The sequence below is a fragment of the Echeneis naucrates genome, chromosome 18, assembly GCF_900963305.1.
Source record: "Echeneis naucrates chromosome 18, fEcheNa1.1, whole genome shotgun sequence".
Classification (NCBI taxonomy): Eukaryota; Metazoa; Chordata; class Actinopteri; order Carangiformes; family Echeneidae; genus Echeneis; species Echeneis naucrates.
This window is the reverse complement of record NC_042528.1, coordinates 630,365-643,789: the sequence shown is the minus strand read 5'-3', so window position 1 is coordinate 643,789 and position 13,425 is coordinate 630,365. Positions and strand designations below refer to the sequence as shown.

The 13,425-nt window shown below is 42.6% G+C and overlaps 2 protein-coding genes, 1 long non-coding RNA gene and 5 other non-coding genes across 10 annotated transcripts; all 8 read left to right on the top strand.

Annotated features, from left to right (window-relative positions):
- The first annotated feature begins 2,013 nt into the window (after nt 1–2,013).
- LOC115059079 (uncharacterized) lies at nt 2,014–4,474 on the top strand. The gene is made up of 7 exons (XR_003842150.1): nt 2,014–2,083; nt 2,766–2,849; nt 3,222–3,265; nt 3,471–3,514; nt 3,709–3,785; nt 3,996–4,047; nt 4,257–4,474. It is a non-coding gene; the product is annotated as an uncharacterized LOC115059079 (long non-coding RNA).
- LOC115059335 (small nucleolar RNA SNORD14) lies at nt 3,051–3,143 on the top strand. The gene has a single exon (XR_003842193.1). It is a non-coding gene; the product is annotated as a small nucleolar RNA SNORD14 (small nucleolar RNA).
- On the top strand, nt 3,300–3,392 carry LOC115059337 (small nucleolar RNA SNORD14). The gene has a single exon (XR_003842195.1). It is a non-coding gene; the product is annotated as a small nucleolar RNA SNORD14 (small nucleolar RNA).
- On the top strand, nt 3,549–3,642 carry LOC115059336 (small nucleolar RNA SNORD14). Its single transcript, XR_003842194.1, has one exon. It is a non-coding gene; the product is annotated as a small nucleolar RNA SNORD14 (small nucleolar RNA).
- LOC115059333 (small nucleolar RNA SNORD14) lies at nt 3,834–3,926 on the top strand. Its single transcript, XR_003842191.1, has one exon. It is a non-coding gene; the product is annotated as a small nucleolar RNA SNORD14 (small nucleolar RNA).
- On the top strand, nt 4,091–4,183 carry LOC115059334 (small nucleolar RNA SNORD14). The gene has a single exon (XR_003842192.1). It is a non-coding gene; the product is annotated as a small nucleolar RNA SNORD14 (small nucleolar RNA).
- A 141-nt stretch (nt 4,475–4,615) lies between the features above and the next one.
- rnf175 (ring finger protein 175) lies at nt 4,616–8,129 on the top strand. 2 transcript variants are annotated; one of them, XM_029526530.1, is made up of 9 exons: nt 4,616–4,734; nt 5,053–5,090; nt 5,208–5,349; nt 5,704–5,858; nt 5,984–6,091; nt 6,415–6,535; nt 6,660–6,793; nt 6,948–7,049; nt 7,126–8,129. In XM_029526530.1, the coding sequence occupies exons 1-9, from the start codon at nt 4,714–4,716 to the stop codon at nt 7,244–7,246; spliced, it is 942 nt and encodes a 313-aa protein (XP_029382390.1). In that variant the 5' UTR covers nt 4,616–4,713; the 3' UTR covers nt 7,247–8,129. The 2 variants fall into 2 exon arrangements, with proteins under 2 accessions (XP_029382390.1, XP_029382391.1); XM_029526531.1 differs by lacking the exon at nt 5,053–5,090 and having other exon boundaries at nt 4,673–4,734.
- A 629-nt stretch (nt 8,130–8,758) lies between these two features.
- On the top strand, nt 8,759–12,299 carry LOC115058529 (protein FAM111A-like). 2 transcript variants are annotated; one of them, XM_029525888.1, is made up of 6 exons: nt 8,760–8,819; nt 9,134–9,182; nt 9,803–9,862; nt 10,009–10,068; nt 10,294–10,335; nt 10,416–12,299. In XM_029525888.1, exons 3-6 carry the CDS (start codon nt 9,809–9,811, stop codon nt 12,075–12,077), a joined length of 1,818 nt encoding a protein of 605 aa, XP_029381748.1. In that variant the 5' UTR covers nt 8,760–8,819; nt 9,134–9,182; nt 9,803–9,808; the 3' UTR covers nt 12,078–12,299. The 2 variants fall into 2 exon arrangements, with proteins under 2 accessions (XP_029381747.1, XP_029381748.1); XM_029525887.1 differs by lacking the exon at nt 9,134–9,182 and having other exon boundaries at nt 8,759–8,819.
- Nucleotides 12,300–13,425: the final 1,126 nt, after the last annotated feature.

Sequence of the window (13,425 nt, the reverse complement as noted above, 5' to 3'; positions counted from 1 at the left end):
TATATAATCCTGTTAACTCCCCCAAATATTCTCTCCACACTGCCGACATGAGCACAAAAACACACTTCACACGTGTCAGACAAAAGCATCAAAAACAAACAAGACGGTGCTGAAGACGTTTACTTTTATTCTGCAAAGATTATTTTATGTTCTATTATAACATTTATATTTGACCATTTCCAGTTTTCTTTAGAAACAGCACACACACATAGCTGATCCACTCTCATTCAGGGATTCTCTGCAGCACAATGCTGCAAAGGATTGTGGGGCGACGGCGAAGCACTCTTAGCAGGGTGTGTGTCTGACTGTGTGTGTGTGTGTGTGTGTGCGCCTTGTGACTGTGGTGACTGTTTGTAACTGTCACTTACAGAGTAGAAAACAATTGAGCTCTTTCTTTCACACACAGATAAAATTGTTTAATCTCAATATATTTTGCACATACTGTGAGTTTGCTGTTTGTGTCTGCTCACACTATGTGTGTCTTTATGTTTGTTGTGTGAATTGTGTAGATGTCATGTCATCATCGTATCTTCTAATATCTGAACACAACACAGATCTCCCTCACAACGACATTCAGCTTTAATAAACTGTTGGTTTTCAGGAAACACACAGACTTTCTGAACCTGTAATGCTGCTCAGTCTTCAGGGATGGTGGGGTGAGCCAGTCTGTGACTTTGTTCCCCTTTGTGTTATTTTGCATCAAATTGTTGTCTGTTTGTGCGTCTTTATATCTGCTTTGTTTTTCACACTTCTCAGATGCAGCTTCGCACTCATCTGTGGTCCCTTTGGAGTAAATAACATTTATATCTCCATGTAGCTACTCTGCCGTGAATTGTTTTTTTGTGTGTCCTTAATATCCGTGTTGTGTTTTTCTTTTCATTTAGTTTCACATCCAAACATATTTGGATAAATGAATAAACGAGTGGATCAGCCCAGTTTCTGTCCACAGACGTGACGTACCTCTTCTGCCTGTTAGCAGTCAGGATGCTAACAGGCACTACATGCAGGCCTGATAACACACACACACACACACACACACACACACACACACAAACATCAACCTCAGCTTTAAGGCTAACATCAGGGTGTGTGAGTTTGTCCCTGCCTTCATTCATTCATCCTGCAGTCTGATCATCCTCATTTCCTCCTTCCTTCCTCCCTTCCTCCCTTCCTTCTCTCCTCCCTCCTCCCAGCAGGCTACAGATGCTGCTGTCATCCCCAAACATTCCTCCATCCATCCATCCGTCCATCCATCCATCCACCCAAAGAATCCGAGAGTCGGACTCACCCTGAGTGTGTGTTGTGCAGCCTGAAGCCATCTCGTCATGATAGCGTCTTGTTTGCTCCCTCTCCTCTCCTGAGTGTGTGTGGGAGGAGGAGGAGGGGGGGTGTCATCGTCACGGCAACACCAGCAGCTTGCAGCAGCAGCACCACCAGACTGGTGGGGTAGGGAGGGGGGGGGGCATCAGGGCTTCCTGCAGCATCCACCAATCACAAGCAAGACATTTCAGGAAAGGAGGGATTTGATTTGTTCGTCTGTCTGTCAGTTGTCCAATGAGGTGGGAGGGGGCGGTCTCTCTCTCTCTCTGTTTGTCTCAGTGTCTCTCGTCCTCCTGAAATCAACGAGGCATCTTTTATTCTAATTCAGATTTACATTTTTAACAAATCATTAAATTGTAATGTAATTTATTTAACTTTATATTATTAATAATATATCATTTTTAGCAATTTTTTCATCACTATTTTTGCTGCTATTGTCAGTGTGTGTGCTTTGCACTCTATTTTGTGATGTCAATTGTGTCTTTTGTAGAAGATAAAACTTCTGTTTTCAAAATACTCAAATTTCCTGAAACAAATACAGAAACAAACTAAAGAGACATAAATAAACAGATATAACAGATATAATGTACGTTATGTAATATAATGTTGTCCGGGATCACCCGCCGCTCCAGCAGGGGGCGCAGTGGCGCCAAAGCCGGCTGTTCTTCCGCCATGTTGGATATAAAAGGAAGAAGAAGCCGGACGGTCGTCCAGTTGGAGCGGGACCGGAGGAGAAGCAGCTGCGAAGGAAAACGTGAAAACGGTAAAAACGGTTAAAATGTCTTTTTTAGTCCTGAAATATAAATCAGTGTTGGTTGTTCACAACATGTCGAGGTGTTTCTGAGGGGATTATCTTCGGATGGTTCGGTTCCCCGGCTGATGGCGGAGGATTCAGTTTCAGATCCTCCACGTTGGATTTTACAGACAAACAGAAAACTTTAAATTCATTCTAATTTCATTACATATTTATTTCCAAACCTTGAAAGCTGACACTGATTATACTGCTATAATTACACTATCAAGCGTAAATAACATGTTAATTATATTTGGAAACGTGTTTTTTGTCGAAGTGTGTAATGGAGTAAATTTATTTATCACAAAATTAAGATTTAAACGGAAAGATCATCCATATTTAGAAAAACAACACAAAGGTGTTTATTTGTTCATCTTTTCTTCAGAACAGAAGAAATCCAGCTGCCTCGGCCATGTTTGTAGTCCTATAATTAGACCAATTCATTCCAAGACTACAAACCCAGATGAGGTTAAATGTTTGTTTTTTTTTTTTTTCCATTTTCTCAGGTGTAACGGGCACAGTGTTTTGACATGAGGAATAATTTGGTCAGTTTAGAAGAAGAGGACAGATTATATTTGGAAAAGGGAGAATCTCTTTAAAACCTGAAATAAATGAATTTGGTGATTAAACTTGTATTCATTTGTCAGCACAGAATGACCTTCAGGAACAAGATGGATGACACGACTGCTTCATGGACAGGAAGCAGAAGCATCGACTGTACAGAAGATGATGGCAGGTGAGGAAGAAACGAGTGAGATGATGGATTACTCATCCTTCTGAGCTGCTCCAGATTATTTCAGACCTTTGGCTTCACACTGCAGATATCATGTTTCAAGGTGGCATTATGACTGGAAACTAAAGCCATTAATAAAACATAAGTGTGGTGCTTAGTTAGTCAGATTGACCGGGCCTCAGGTGTGTGCAGAAATCAATTATTTCGCTGTGATGACGCCTTTTCCTGCCATTCGTAGTTTCCACCAGAGGTCGTCAGACCAAAGACGGTCCAATCCTTCCTTGGATGTCTGAGCGAAATGTTAATTCAGACTTGAGCTTTCACAGTTCTCTCCTTTCAGCACTAACTCCAATCTTTTCTCACTTTAATTTTCAGGATGATGTCATGAATGTCTGAGCTGATCAAAGCTTGTGAAAATGGTATGTACCGTTATAATAATCAGTGAATGTTCAGTCGCTGTGATGATGCCTTTTCCTGCCATTCGTAGTTTCCACCAGAGGTCGTCAGACCAAAGACGGTCCAATCTTTCCTTGGATGTCTGAGCGAAATGTTAATTCAGACTTGAGCTTTCACAGTTCTCTCCTTTCAGCACTAACTCCAATCTTTTCTCACTTTAATTTTCAGGATGATGTCATGAATGTCTGAGCTGATCAAAGCTTGTGAAAATGGTATGTACCGTTATAATAATCAGTGAATGTTCAGTCGCTGTGATGACGCCTTTTCCTGCCATTCGTAGTTTCCACCAGAGGTCGTCAGAACCAAAGATGGTCCAATCCTTCCTTGGATGTCTGAGCGAAATGGAAAAGTCTAACTGGACCTGTGACTTCTTTACTCAGAACTAAGCATCTCATCTCTCTTTCAGGGTGACTGAGCCATGTGATGCCCTCAGGAACGTCGTTAATGGCTCATCAGAATCAATGATGAAGGTCCAGTTTGATGGTATGTGTATTTCATGGTGACTTTTTTTTTTTTTTTTTTTTCCTCCTTTCGCTGTGATGACGCCTTTTCCTGCCATTCGTAGTTTCCACCAGAGGTCGTCAGACCAAAGATGGTTCAATCCTTCCTTGGATGTCTGAGCGAAATGGAAAAGTCCAGCTGGACCTGTGACTTCTTTACTCTCAGTAGAACTCATCTCCTTCTGTGTTTCAGGGTGACTGATCTGTCTGCTGTACAGCCAACATACTCCATCAGTGGTGAAGATGTAAGTCTGATATTTACTCTTTTAATGTTTGTAATTTTTACTGTCGCTGTGATGACGCCTTTTCCTGCCATTCGTAGTTTCCACCAGAGGTCGTCAGACCAAAGACGGTCCAATCCTTCCTTGGATGTCTGAGCGACTTTTGACCCAATCAGTGTCTGTCTTTGTTTTCAATTTCTGTCATTGTGCTCACGTGTTATTACTTCCTGCAGGTTGAACCACCAGGAGGAGCGGCACAAATGCTCCGGGCAGATCCACCTGGGAGCAGCTCAGGGTCCTCTGGCCTGACTTTGGATAAACCGTTCACTGGATGTTTCCTCAGTGTATTTGATTTATTTTAAGATACCATACGATAAATGAATCTTCTGTTTCCTCCATTTGACGGTATTGTACAGATGTTTGAAACTCTGAATAAATGTGTGTAACTGGATCAATGACTCTGTTGCTGTAACTGAAATAACCAAAAACATGAGCCCAGTCAGTCCAGTGAGACGGGACTTGGTCCGTTTAACTGCCGTGACGTCACAGTGACGCGCCGATCTCCTCATTTGGTGTCTTTAAACGCGAAGCCCTTCGGAGGAAAATGTCCCTGCCGGCCTTCCGTCCAGGCTGCGTGGTGGAGCAGGCGGCGCTAACTCAGCTGTTAGCGGCTGATATCTAAATGAAACGATGGCGGGGGTTCATCCTCAGGTAGGTCAGCTCCAGTTCACAAGAACAGCGCGTTACACTTTAATTTAACGTCTAAAGGAACAAAAAGAGCAGCTAAAGCCGGCTAATGCGTCCGAAGCTAACCGGTTAGCCTGCTGGTTGCGATCAGCTGGCAGCTGTTTGTCTCAACGTGGCAGCTCAGACACCTTATTTAACACAACACGACACAACCCAGCTGTCACACAACGGGGTCTGTTTTGTTCTCGTCTGTCCACACAAAAGCGTCCAGCTAGTTGTGTCAACCTACTTAAGTGTCCACTGAGAGCTGCTATTTCTGTCTCTGTCCCTGTTTTGTTTCAGGACGACCTGCTGAAGATGACACACAGAGAGAACTGGAAGTGAGCAACGACCCTTCTTCACTTTAACCCCCCCCAAAAAACAAACACTGCCATAATAGGACATGAAGTGGACCAGTTTGACCCAACCTGACCTCCCTTTGTGTTCTTATCCTTCAGGGTGCAGCATGAGCGTCTGCATGTGAAGCACCAGGGTCATGAGGCCATGCATGCAGAGATGGTTCTGATCCTGATCGCCACGCTGGTGGTGGCCCAGATCGTCCTGGTTCAGTGGAAGCAGCGGCACCACCGATCGTACAATGTGAGCTGTGGCGCTGTGGGGTTTGTTCCTGTATCTCATGATGACCTGGACTACACGTTTCACGAACCTAAAGCAAAGCTGTCAGGACTCCTGATTTCATTATTTCAACACAAACTTCCTTTGGCATCATTGTCATGAAGAGTTTCTTCTCCTTTGAATATGCTGTGCATCGACAGTTTCCTCTTTAAACTCAGTTTTCAGTTTAAGGTTAAACTAAAGCAGCAATCCTGCAATATTCCATCTGTAATGATGTTCAGGTTTTGGTGAAAACGAGGAGGAGGTCCAGTAGAATTAGACTTTGAAAGAAAAGAATGATATTTTTACATTTTAAATGAATGTGTGTGTGTTCCTCAGCTGGTGACGTTGGTCCAGATGTGGGTGGTCCCCCTTTACTTCACCATCAAGCTGTACTGGTGGAGGTTCCTCTCAATGTGGGGAATGTTCTCTGTTGTCACCAGCTACGTCATTTTCAGAGCAACTCGCAAGCCGCTGTCCTGCAGGACGCCGCGGTAAGAGAACTGACTCTCAGCTCAATGAAACCCCACAGATCTCCATCTCTGGACTGCCACTCAGAACAGTCATTATTGTAAATCTGTTGATTTGTTCTGAATCTCCTCACGTGACTCTTTCACAGGATGGTGTACAAGTGGTTCCTGCTGATCTACAAGCTGAGTTATGCAGTGGGTGTCCTCGGATACCTGGCCATCATGTTCACCATGTTCGGCTTCAATGTCTTCTTCAGGTCAGCTCCTGGGCTGTTTGGTGTGGCCCCCTCCACACATGCACCAGGGGTGTCAACTGCAAACATTAGGGAAGGCACAGAGATGCTTGGGGCAGATTTATACATGAAGTCTGCAATAAAACAAGCTTTAAATTTTATTTTGTGGTAGCTGCTGGTGTCAGCACTTACATGTCTCTGCAGATACCAGCTATATAACAGACTATTAATACTCAACAGTCACTTCTGTTAAGTAATCTTTCAATTAAGCACAATTTATACGAGCTTTATTTCCAAGGCAGTGATTATTTGCTTTTGCTCAGACTTGTCTCTCTCTTTCCGTGCAGGATCAAGGCAGAGGACTCGATGGACGTCGGCGTCATCATGCTGTTTTACGGTCTTTACTACGGCGTCATGGGAAGAGACTTTGCAGAAATCTGTTCAGACTACATGGCTTCCACAATCGGGGTAAAGAATTCACTGCTCATGAGAAATAACTGGACAAGAAATAAAATGTGATATCAGGAAGCACTGACGTGCTCTGTCTTTAGCATCAAACAAAAGTGTTGTCATTGTATGTGTGTGTTTGCAGTACTACAACAGGGGAGGGATGCCCAGCAGGAACCTGACCAACGACATCTGTGCAGTCTGTGGTCAGAAGATCCTCGTGGATGTGGAGGAGGAAGGCTTCATAGAAGATACCTTCCAGCTGTCCTGTGGACACATGTATCCTAAAACTGCAGGATTTAAAAAAAAAATCATTTCTACTCCAGAATAAATGCCAGGAGCCAAATGCAAAGAATTTTATTTTTTTAAGCTGTAGAAGCATACATAACATTTTATTTTTAGACTTTATACCTTAACTTTCCCACTTCTCCAGATTCCACGAGTTCTGCATCCGCGGATGGTGCATTGTGGGTAAGAAGCAGACGTGTCCGTACTGCAACGAAAAGGTTGATTTAAAGAGGATGATGAACAATCCGTATCCTTTCGTTGATTTGATCTGTGTGGTTGAATCTTCTATCTGAGCTAACTCCTTAATTCCCTCGTCCCATCAGCTGGGAGAAGACACATGTCCTCTATGGGCAGCTGCTTGACTGGCTCAGATACCTGGTTGCCTGGCAGCCCATCATCATCGGTATTGTTCATGGGATTAACTTCTCACTGGGCCTGGAATAGAGGCCGGGGAGCGTCAGTCTAAGTATGTCTGGAGTCGAGCAGAGCACCTTTGTTTCTTCACTACATGTTCTTGGACTAAAGGCTGTGAAGGTCCCTGTGGAGCGGCCCCAGGGGGTCTGGGGGTCTGTGCCAAAACTGATGCCAAAACCTGCTGCCAACATGAACAGAAGTATTTCAGCACAGATCTGTCTAGAGTGGAACTTACAGGAGCACTGTCTCATGCATGTTGAGTATTGCTTCGTTTTGCGCTGTGCTCTTTTTACATTTTAAAAAAGTATTGTCTTTCTCTCTTCTCGGCCTGTTGATACCACAAGTTTCTACCCCAACTCTTATTTTATGAGGCTTGAGCTGCATTTTAAAATCAGCAGCTCTTTGCACTTTGCAAAAGGGAAGATTCTTCGTGGTACACATAAAACCTGTTTACATTTGCTTTAAATTTGTTTGTTACTACATTTTAAGTCTGTTTCATTATTGTTTCAGTAAAAGTGGACGCTAAGTTGTGAACTCTTGTACAGCTGATCTAGACGGCTGCTTTTGGAAATCTCCATTCTTTTCATCCAGTCTGACTTCATAGTGCGTATGTGGTGCATTCCAAATGCACTATTATCTATTGTGTGTCTTAAAAATTGCCAAATGGCAGATTGTGAGGTGGAACAGTCCTGGCATCGGTCAGCAGCTCTCATCACACGTCTATGAACATTGCAGCAGAGCTATCATGAATAAAAATAAAATGTATATACAATGACCGTCAGCTGAAATAGAACGTACAGCAATAAGTTAGGTGGTTCCAAACAGCCAAATTCTTGTTCTCGCTGCAGTTTCACCTTAATATTAATTTGTTGTGTAATAAAAAGGAGACACATCGGCTCCTCTCTTAACAGCATTCAAACACTGAAGTCTGATTTTATTTTTGTCATTCATTTTCCAAACCAAATTTAAACTGCTGCTGTCAGCTTTGTACAGAATAAAGTGACTACCAACAGACTAGTCAGACTTTTGAGATGCTTATTTGAGTATTTTATTTTTATTTCACTGAATTGGTCTCTGTGACCTCAGATGACACGGACCGTCTGGAGTTATTTATTTATTTATTTATTTATTCATCGAACGTATTCGTGTACATCTAATCTTTTTTCATTCTCTTGTTTGTTTGTTTCTGAAGGAACTGAGATGATTAGTTTATTATTGTTTCTCTAAAATTTCGTTAGAAAACTTTAAAAATTAAATAAGTTAAACGAAAGGTACGGCCATCTCATGGAAGAGGCGGAGGAAGGGGGCGTCGGTGAAGGCTTGACTTGTATTTTCATTCAGTGCTGAAAACATTTAATAACAAAAACCTTTGTTTTATTAATGAGTCAGTACACATCAGATTTATCAGAACTGGCCAGCGGTGTCCTGCTGAAACACCATTAAAATGTGGGAGTCACGCTCAGCTCCCCCGGGCGGGGAACTTGGTACCGTCCTAACGGATCCTCAGCGGGAATCATTGAATCTCTTCCTGTCTCTTCCTGCCGCTCCGTTATGGATGTTAAACATCTCCGATCGGCCTGAAGGCTTTTCCTCACAGCAACAGGTGAAAAACACACAACAGCCACACTCACTCTGTTTAGCTCTGTAGGGGACGCCTCGTGTGTGCTTTAGTAATTCTTTAATACTCGTATTTTGGTGATAAAAGTATGGAAATAACGCTGACGGGTCCGCGGAGGAAAAGATGACGCAATTAAAGTGATGATGATGAAGGTCATGGTGATGGTGATGATGATGGTGATGGTGATGATGATGGTGGTGGTGATAGAAGTCAATCCGTAATTTATGTCATAATTTCATCACATCGTTAGTCAGTTTGTAGTCGAGCTCCAGATTTTAAACTAGTTTCTCTGAACTCAGGTGGACCCGGAAAAGCACCTGCATGAAAAGCTGACGAATAAACCTGCAGGTAAATTCAGTTTCCTGCATTTGTCAGTTTATTCTTTGTGTGTGATGTGCTGATTCTTTGTGCTTCTGCTCCCCCTCGTTGGGCCGATGCTGCTGTGGTGAGCAGTAATCTTATAAAACCCCGATAGTTGTCTGATTTTTAAAATCTTACTGAGCAGGAGTTGTCTTTGTGCTGGCTAAGCAGCTACGTTAACATGCAGCTCATTTGTGCTCCATTCATGAGGTGTTAATGTGCAAGAACAACACATTGTGTGTATCTGTCTGCTGCCTCCGGAAGTTAGCTACAGAAAGCACGTGTTAGCAGAGAGCGGCCATGTTCTCAGGCGGGGCGAGCACCATACGTCACTTCCGTATCCGGTCAGTCAAACTCCAAGTGAGCATGGAGATAAGTAGATCTGAGATAGTGAGATAGTAAATATAATACAACACAAAACAGTGTGGCAAAAATATGAATTTTTATCGATTGTTATATTCAATGAATATAATTATAATTCGGAAAAAAACCCATCTCCGGTGAAAAACGTGCTGAAGTGGTAAAATTATAACCTGAAGGATTTGTATAACTACTACTACTAACTACTACTATAATATACTACCAACTAACCTTATTTTTCATAACAGGTGAAAATGCCCAGGAAAAAGCAAAAGACCACAGACATCAGGATCAATTGCACAAAAGATGTGAGTAACAATGAACAAATATTTTCTTGTATGTCATCTTTAATATTGTGACCTCCGTTTTAGTTTCTCTCAAATCATCCCTCTAACAAGGGCATCGTTTTAAAGGGCATCTTCAGCTGATCTGATTGTTGGTACCTTCTCCTCAGGTGGATCATGACAGCAGCAGTACCCAGGAAACACTACCGGGGGGAGCTGCAGCCTCTCAGGTGAGCTCTGGTATGGTACTGTGCTGTTGAACTGCATCACTGATAAACCAGATGATTGGAAGTTTTCCTTTCATTTCTCTGCCTGCTACTTTGTATGTAACGATAAAAACGTACACACAGAAACGTTAACCAACGTTAACCCACTCATAAAATGTTAGTACTCACTACTTTGATCGTTTTATAAAAGGAATCCACAATTTTATAATGTCTTTCAAAATTTTGCAGACTTTTACCGGCTGTGAAGTGAAGGAAGAGAACAGTGTTGATGTGAGTAGATAAAGATGCAGAGCAGGTTGTGTGTTTATCATAAGAAGTGGATAACTTCATTTATTATTTACTTCCTGCAGGGCGGACATTCACATCATTTCACTGTGAAATTCAGCTCCTCTGCCCGCAAAGAACACACCGTCTCCTGCCATCAACCCTGCACGGTTCTTGAGGCAATAAAATCACTTTCAACGTATAAGGAGAAGGTTAAATGTGCAGATGAAAACCTTGTAATTCAGCTGGGTAAAAATGATAAGGAGCGCATTGTTGCGACACATTTTCCTTGTTGTCATATTGATGATGGTGCATGTCTGATCGTGTTATCTAGAAAAGGAAAGATCGAACAGGCTCCAGTCCAGCAGTGCCCGATCGTACAGCCGGGAGAGAAATATTCAGTCTTCTATATTGATACAGAGGGAGGCAAGAACACCAAAACAAAGACGCTTTTTAGAAGCAATTCGGTCAAAAAGTTCAAGTACCTTTGCGTTTACGGAGAGAAGGGGGCGACTGTGAAGGAAGCTCTGAAAAGAGACGGACGCTTCATCGATGAACTCGATGAATTTCATTTGTCAGACAATGCAGATCCAAATAACCTAATTTTCTCCAGACAAACAGTTGACAATCTAGATCTGAAATCATTCAAGATATGTCTTCCACGGAGTACAAAAAAAGTAGAAGGACGGCAGGGAAAGAAAAGCGTGTCAAATCCAGCCAACATGAACACAGTGAAGTCGGTGTTGGAGGTGGTTCAGCAGAAAGGCATCAGTGCAGTACATGCAGTGAAAAAGATTTGGCAGCAGCGTCCAAACTTTTTGAGGAAAAACTTTGGAAAGGCTCCACAACCTATTAATGAGGTTTACAAAGTGGAGAAGCTGATTACACGGTCCAAGTCCGTTTGTAAGGTCGTTGTGAAGGATGTCTGTCAGGGAACGGGCTTTGTTCTGTTCGATAACCTCATCCTGACTAACGCACATTTGATTTCAAATCAGTTTAATTCGGAAACTTCTCAGGTTCATGGAAATGTGTTTGCTCTCTTTGACTATGATAAACCTGATCCTGACAATGACTACTATTACTTCGCTTGTCAGCCAACAGTAGTTGACTATGATGAAGATCTGGATTATGCCATCCTGGAGCTGAACACCAAGAGCCTGAACTACAGCCCAAAAACACGAAAAAAAAAACCCAGGGTGCCACCGGGGCTGCTGAAGACCTTTGGTCCGGTGCCTCTAAACGGGGAAGTCTGTATTTTTGGACACCCAAGAGGAGAATTGAAAAAAATGGATGCTACATTTATCATCGAGAAAGAGAACAGGAAAAAGGCTGTTGATGATTATTTAGAGCAGTTCCAGGGCAGCCCGCCTATCATCCACTCCATAAGAAAAGTACTCGCAGATCAGGGGATCAAAAACATACTGATAGGTGGAAATAAGGCGGACAGAGTAGTGACCTATCACACTGCCATGTTTGGGGGCTCATCTGGATCTGCATTGTTTGATGCCCATGACCACGTTGTTGGTTTGCATACTGCAGGATATATCAGTGGGGTTGCAATCCAAGAAGAGAGCGTGATAGAGTACGCCCATCCTGTGCTGCTCATCTTTAAAAGCTTCGTGAATAATATGAAGCGAAGGGGAAATGATGAGATGATGAAGAGGATTAAGAAGGAAGCAAGGGGAAACAGATACCTCAGAGAGCTAGTTGGGAATCCTGAGGAGGTGATGGAGGTCGATGAGGTCTAAATCACAGATCCCTCTTCCATCATTGTGGTTGTTCCAATGTCGATTGCACTTCCATCAGCCACCCTGAGCCTGAAACAGTGGCTTCTTTTAGCTCTTCCAAACACCAGCTGTTTTTCTACCTTTTTCATTTTACTTGTACTCTCTTTTGCTCTGTTCTTTGTATGTTGAAGATGAGAATCCAAAGCACCAACGCCTACACACTGAAATAAATATTATATTCTATTATATTATGTAGCTATATAGACAGAGGGCAGCACTTCTGTGGCTCCGGTTCCGGCCTGGTCCCCATGTTTCCCTCCGTCCAAAGACGACATGTTTGGGTTAACTGGTGACTCTAAACTGTCTGTAGGTGTGAGTGTGAGTGGTTTTTGTCTCTCTCTCTCTGTGTGTGTTGGCCCTGTGATGGACTGTGACCTGTCCAGGGTGCCCCCCCCCCCCGTGACCCAGAAACAAAAGCTGTAGATGGATGAATGAATATGTGGATTTATACGTGAATATGTGAGATATGTGCCAAAGGCTGGGCCGTGCTGTGATTTCCTGAATGCTGGTTTGCTTCCTGTTGTTGGGAAAAGGGTTGTTCTTAATGTACTGTAATAACGTAACAGGAGCACCTCGATGCTTTACCAAGACCATTATTTATTACATCGCCATACACTGGAACATCCCTGCCATCTTTCTCAGGAACTGTGCTTCGCACGGACAATCTGGCAGAGCCAAAGTTTCACTGGATGCAAACGTGAGATTTTTAGTGTCAGGTTTTTTTTTTTTTTTCTTTTTCTTTTTCTTTTTATGTCAATTTTCATGTGTTCGCTCTGAAATGCACTTTACTGTGCAACTGACAGCAATTATAGGATTAAACTTTCCTTTCAAAACTGTGTCTTTATAATAACATGGAAGTTTCATATACTTGAAGTTATGTTTTAAATGTACTTGGACTGGGATTTTTTTTCCAAATACTCCAGGCTGTTTTAACTCAGCCCACTGTGGTCTATCTTTATTATTTTACTCTAGAATGCTTTGTTACTGTAAACATAAGCAAGTGGCCTTTTAGAAATAAAGTACTAAACACTTCTCTTACTCAGCATCACTGTTCATTCATCACAGCCAAATGTTTGGTTTTTGTTGACCTTCATCAGAAACAGGTAATAATAAGATAATTCTCATTTTTAATGTGATTCTGAGTCTCTGGTTGTGACCCTGAATGGTCTGAATGTTTGCAGCTTGTCAATGAGAGCCAACATCAGGACCTGAGGTCAGTGAGAGCAAGCCCCCATCTGTGAGGAGCTGATGTCGCTCAAGTGTCAAGGTAAGAAGTCTTCAGTCAAACTGCTTTTTCCACACAACCAGT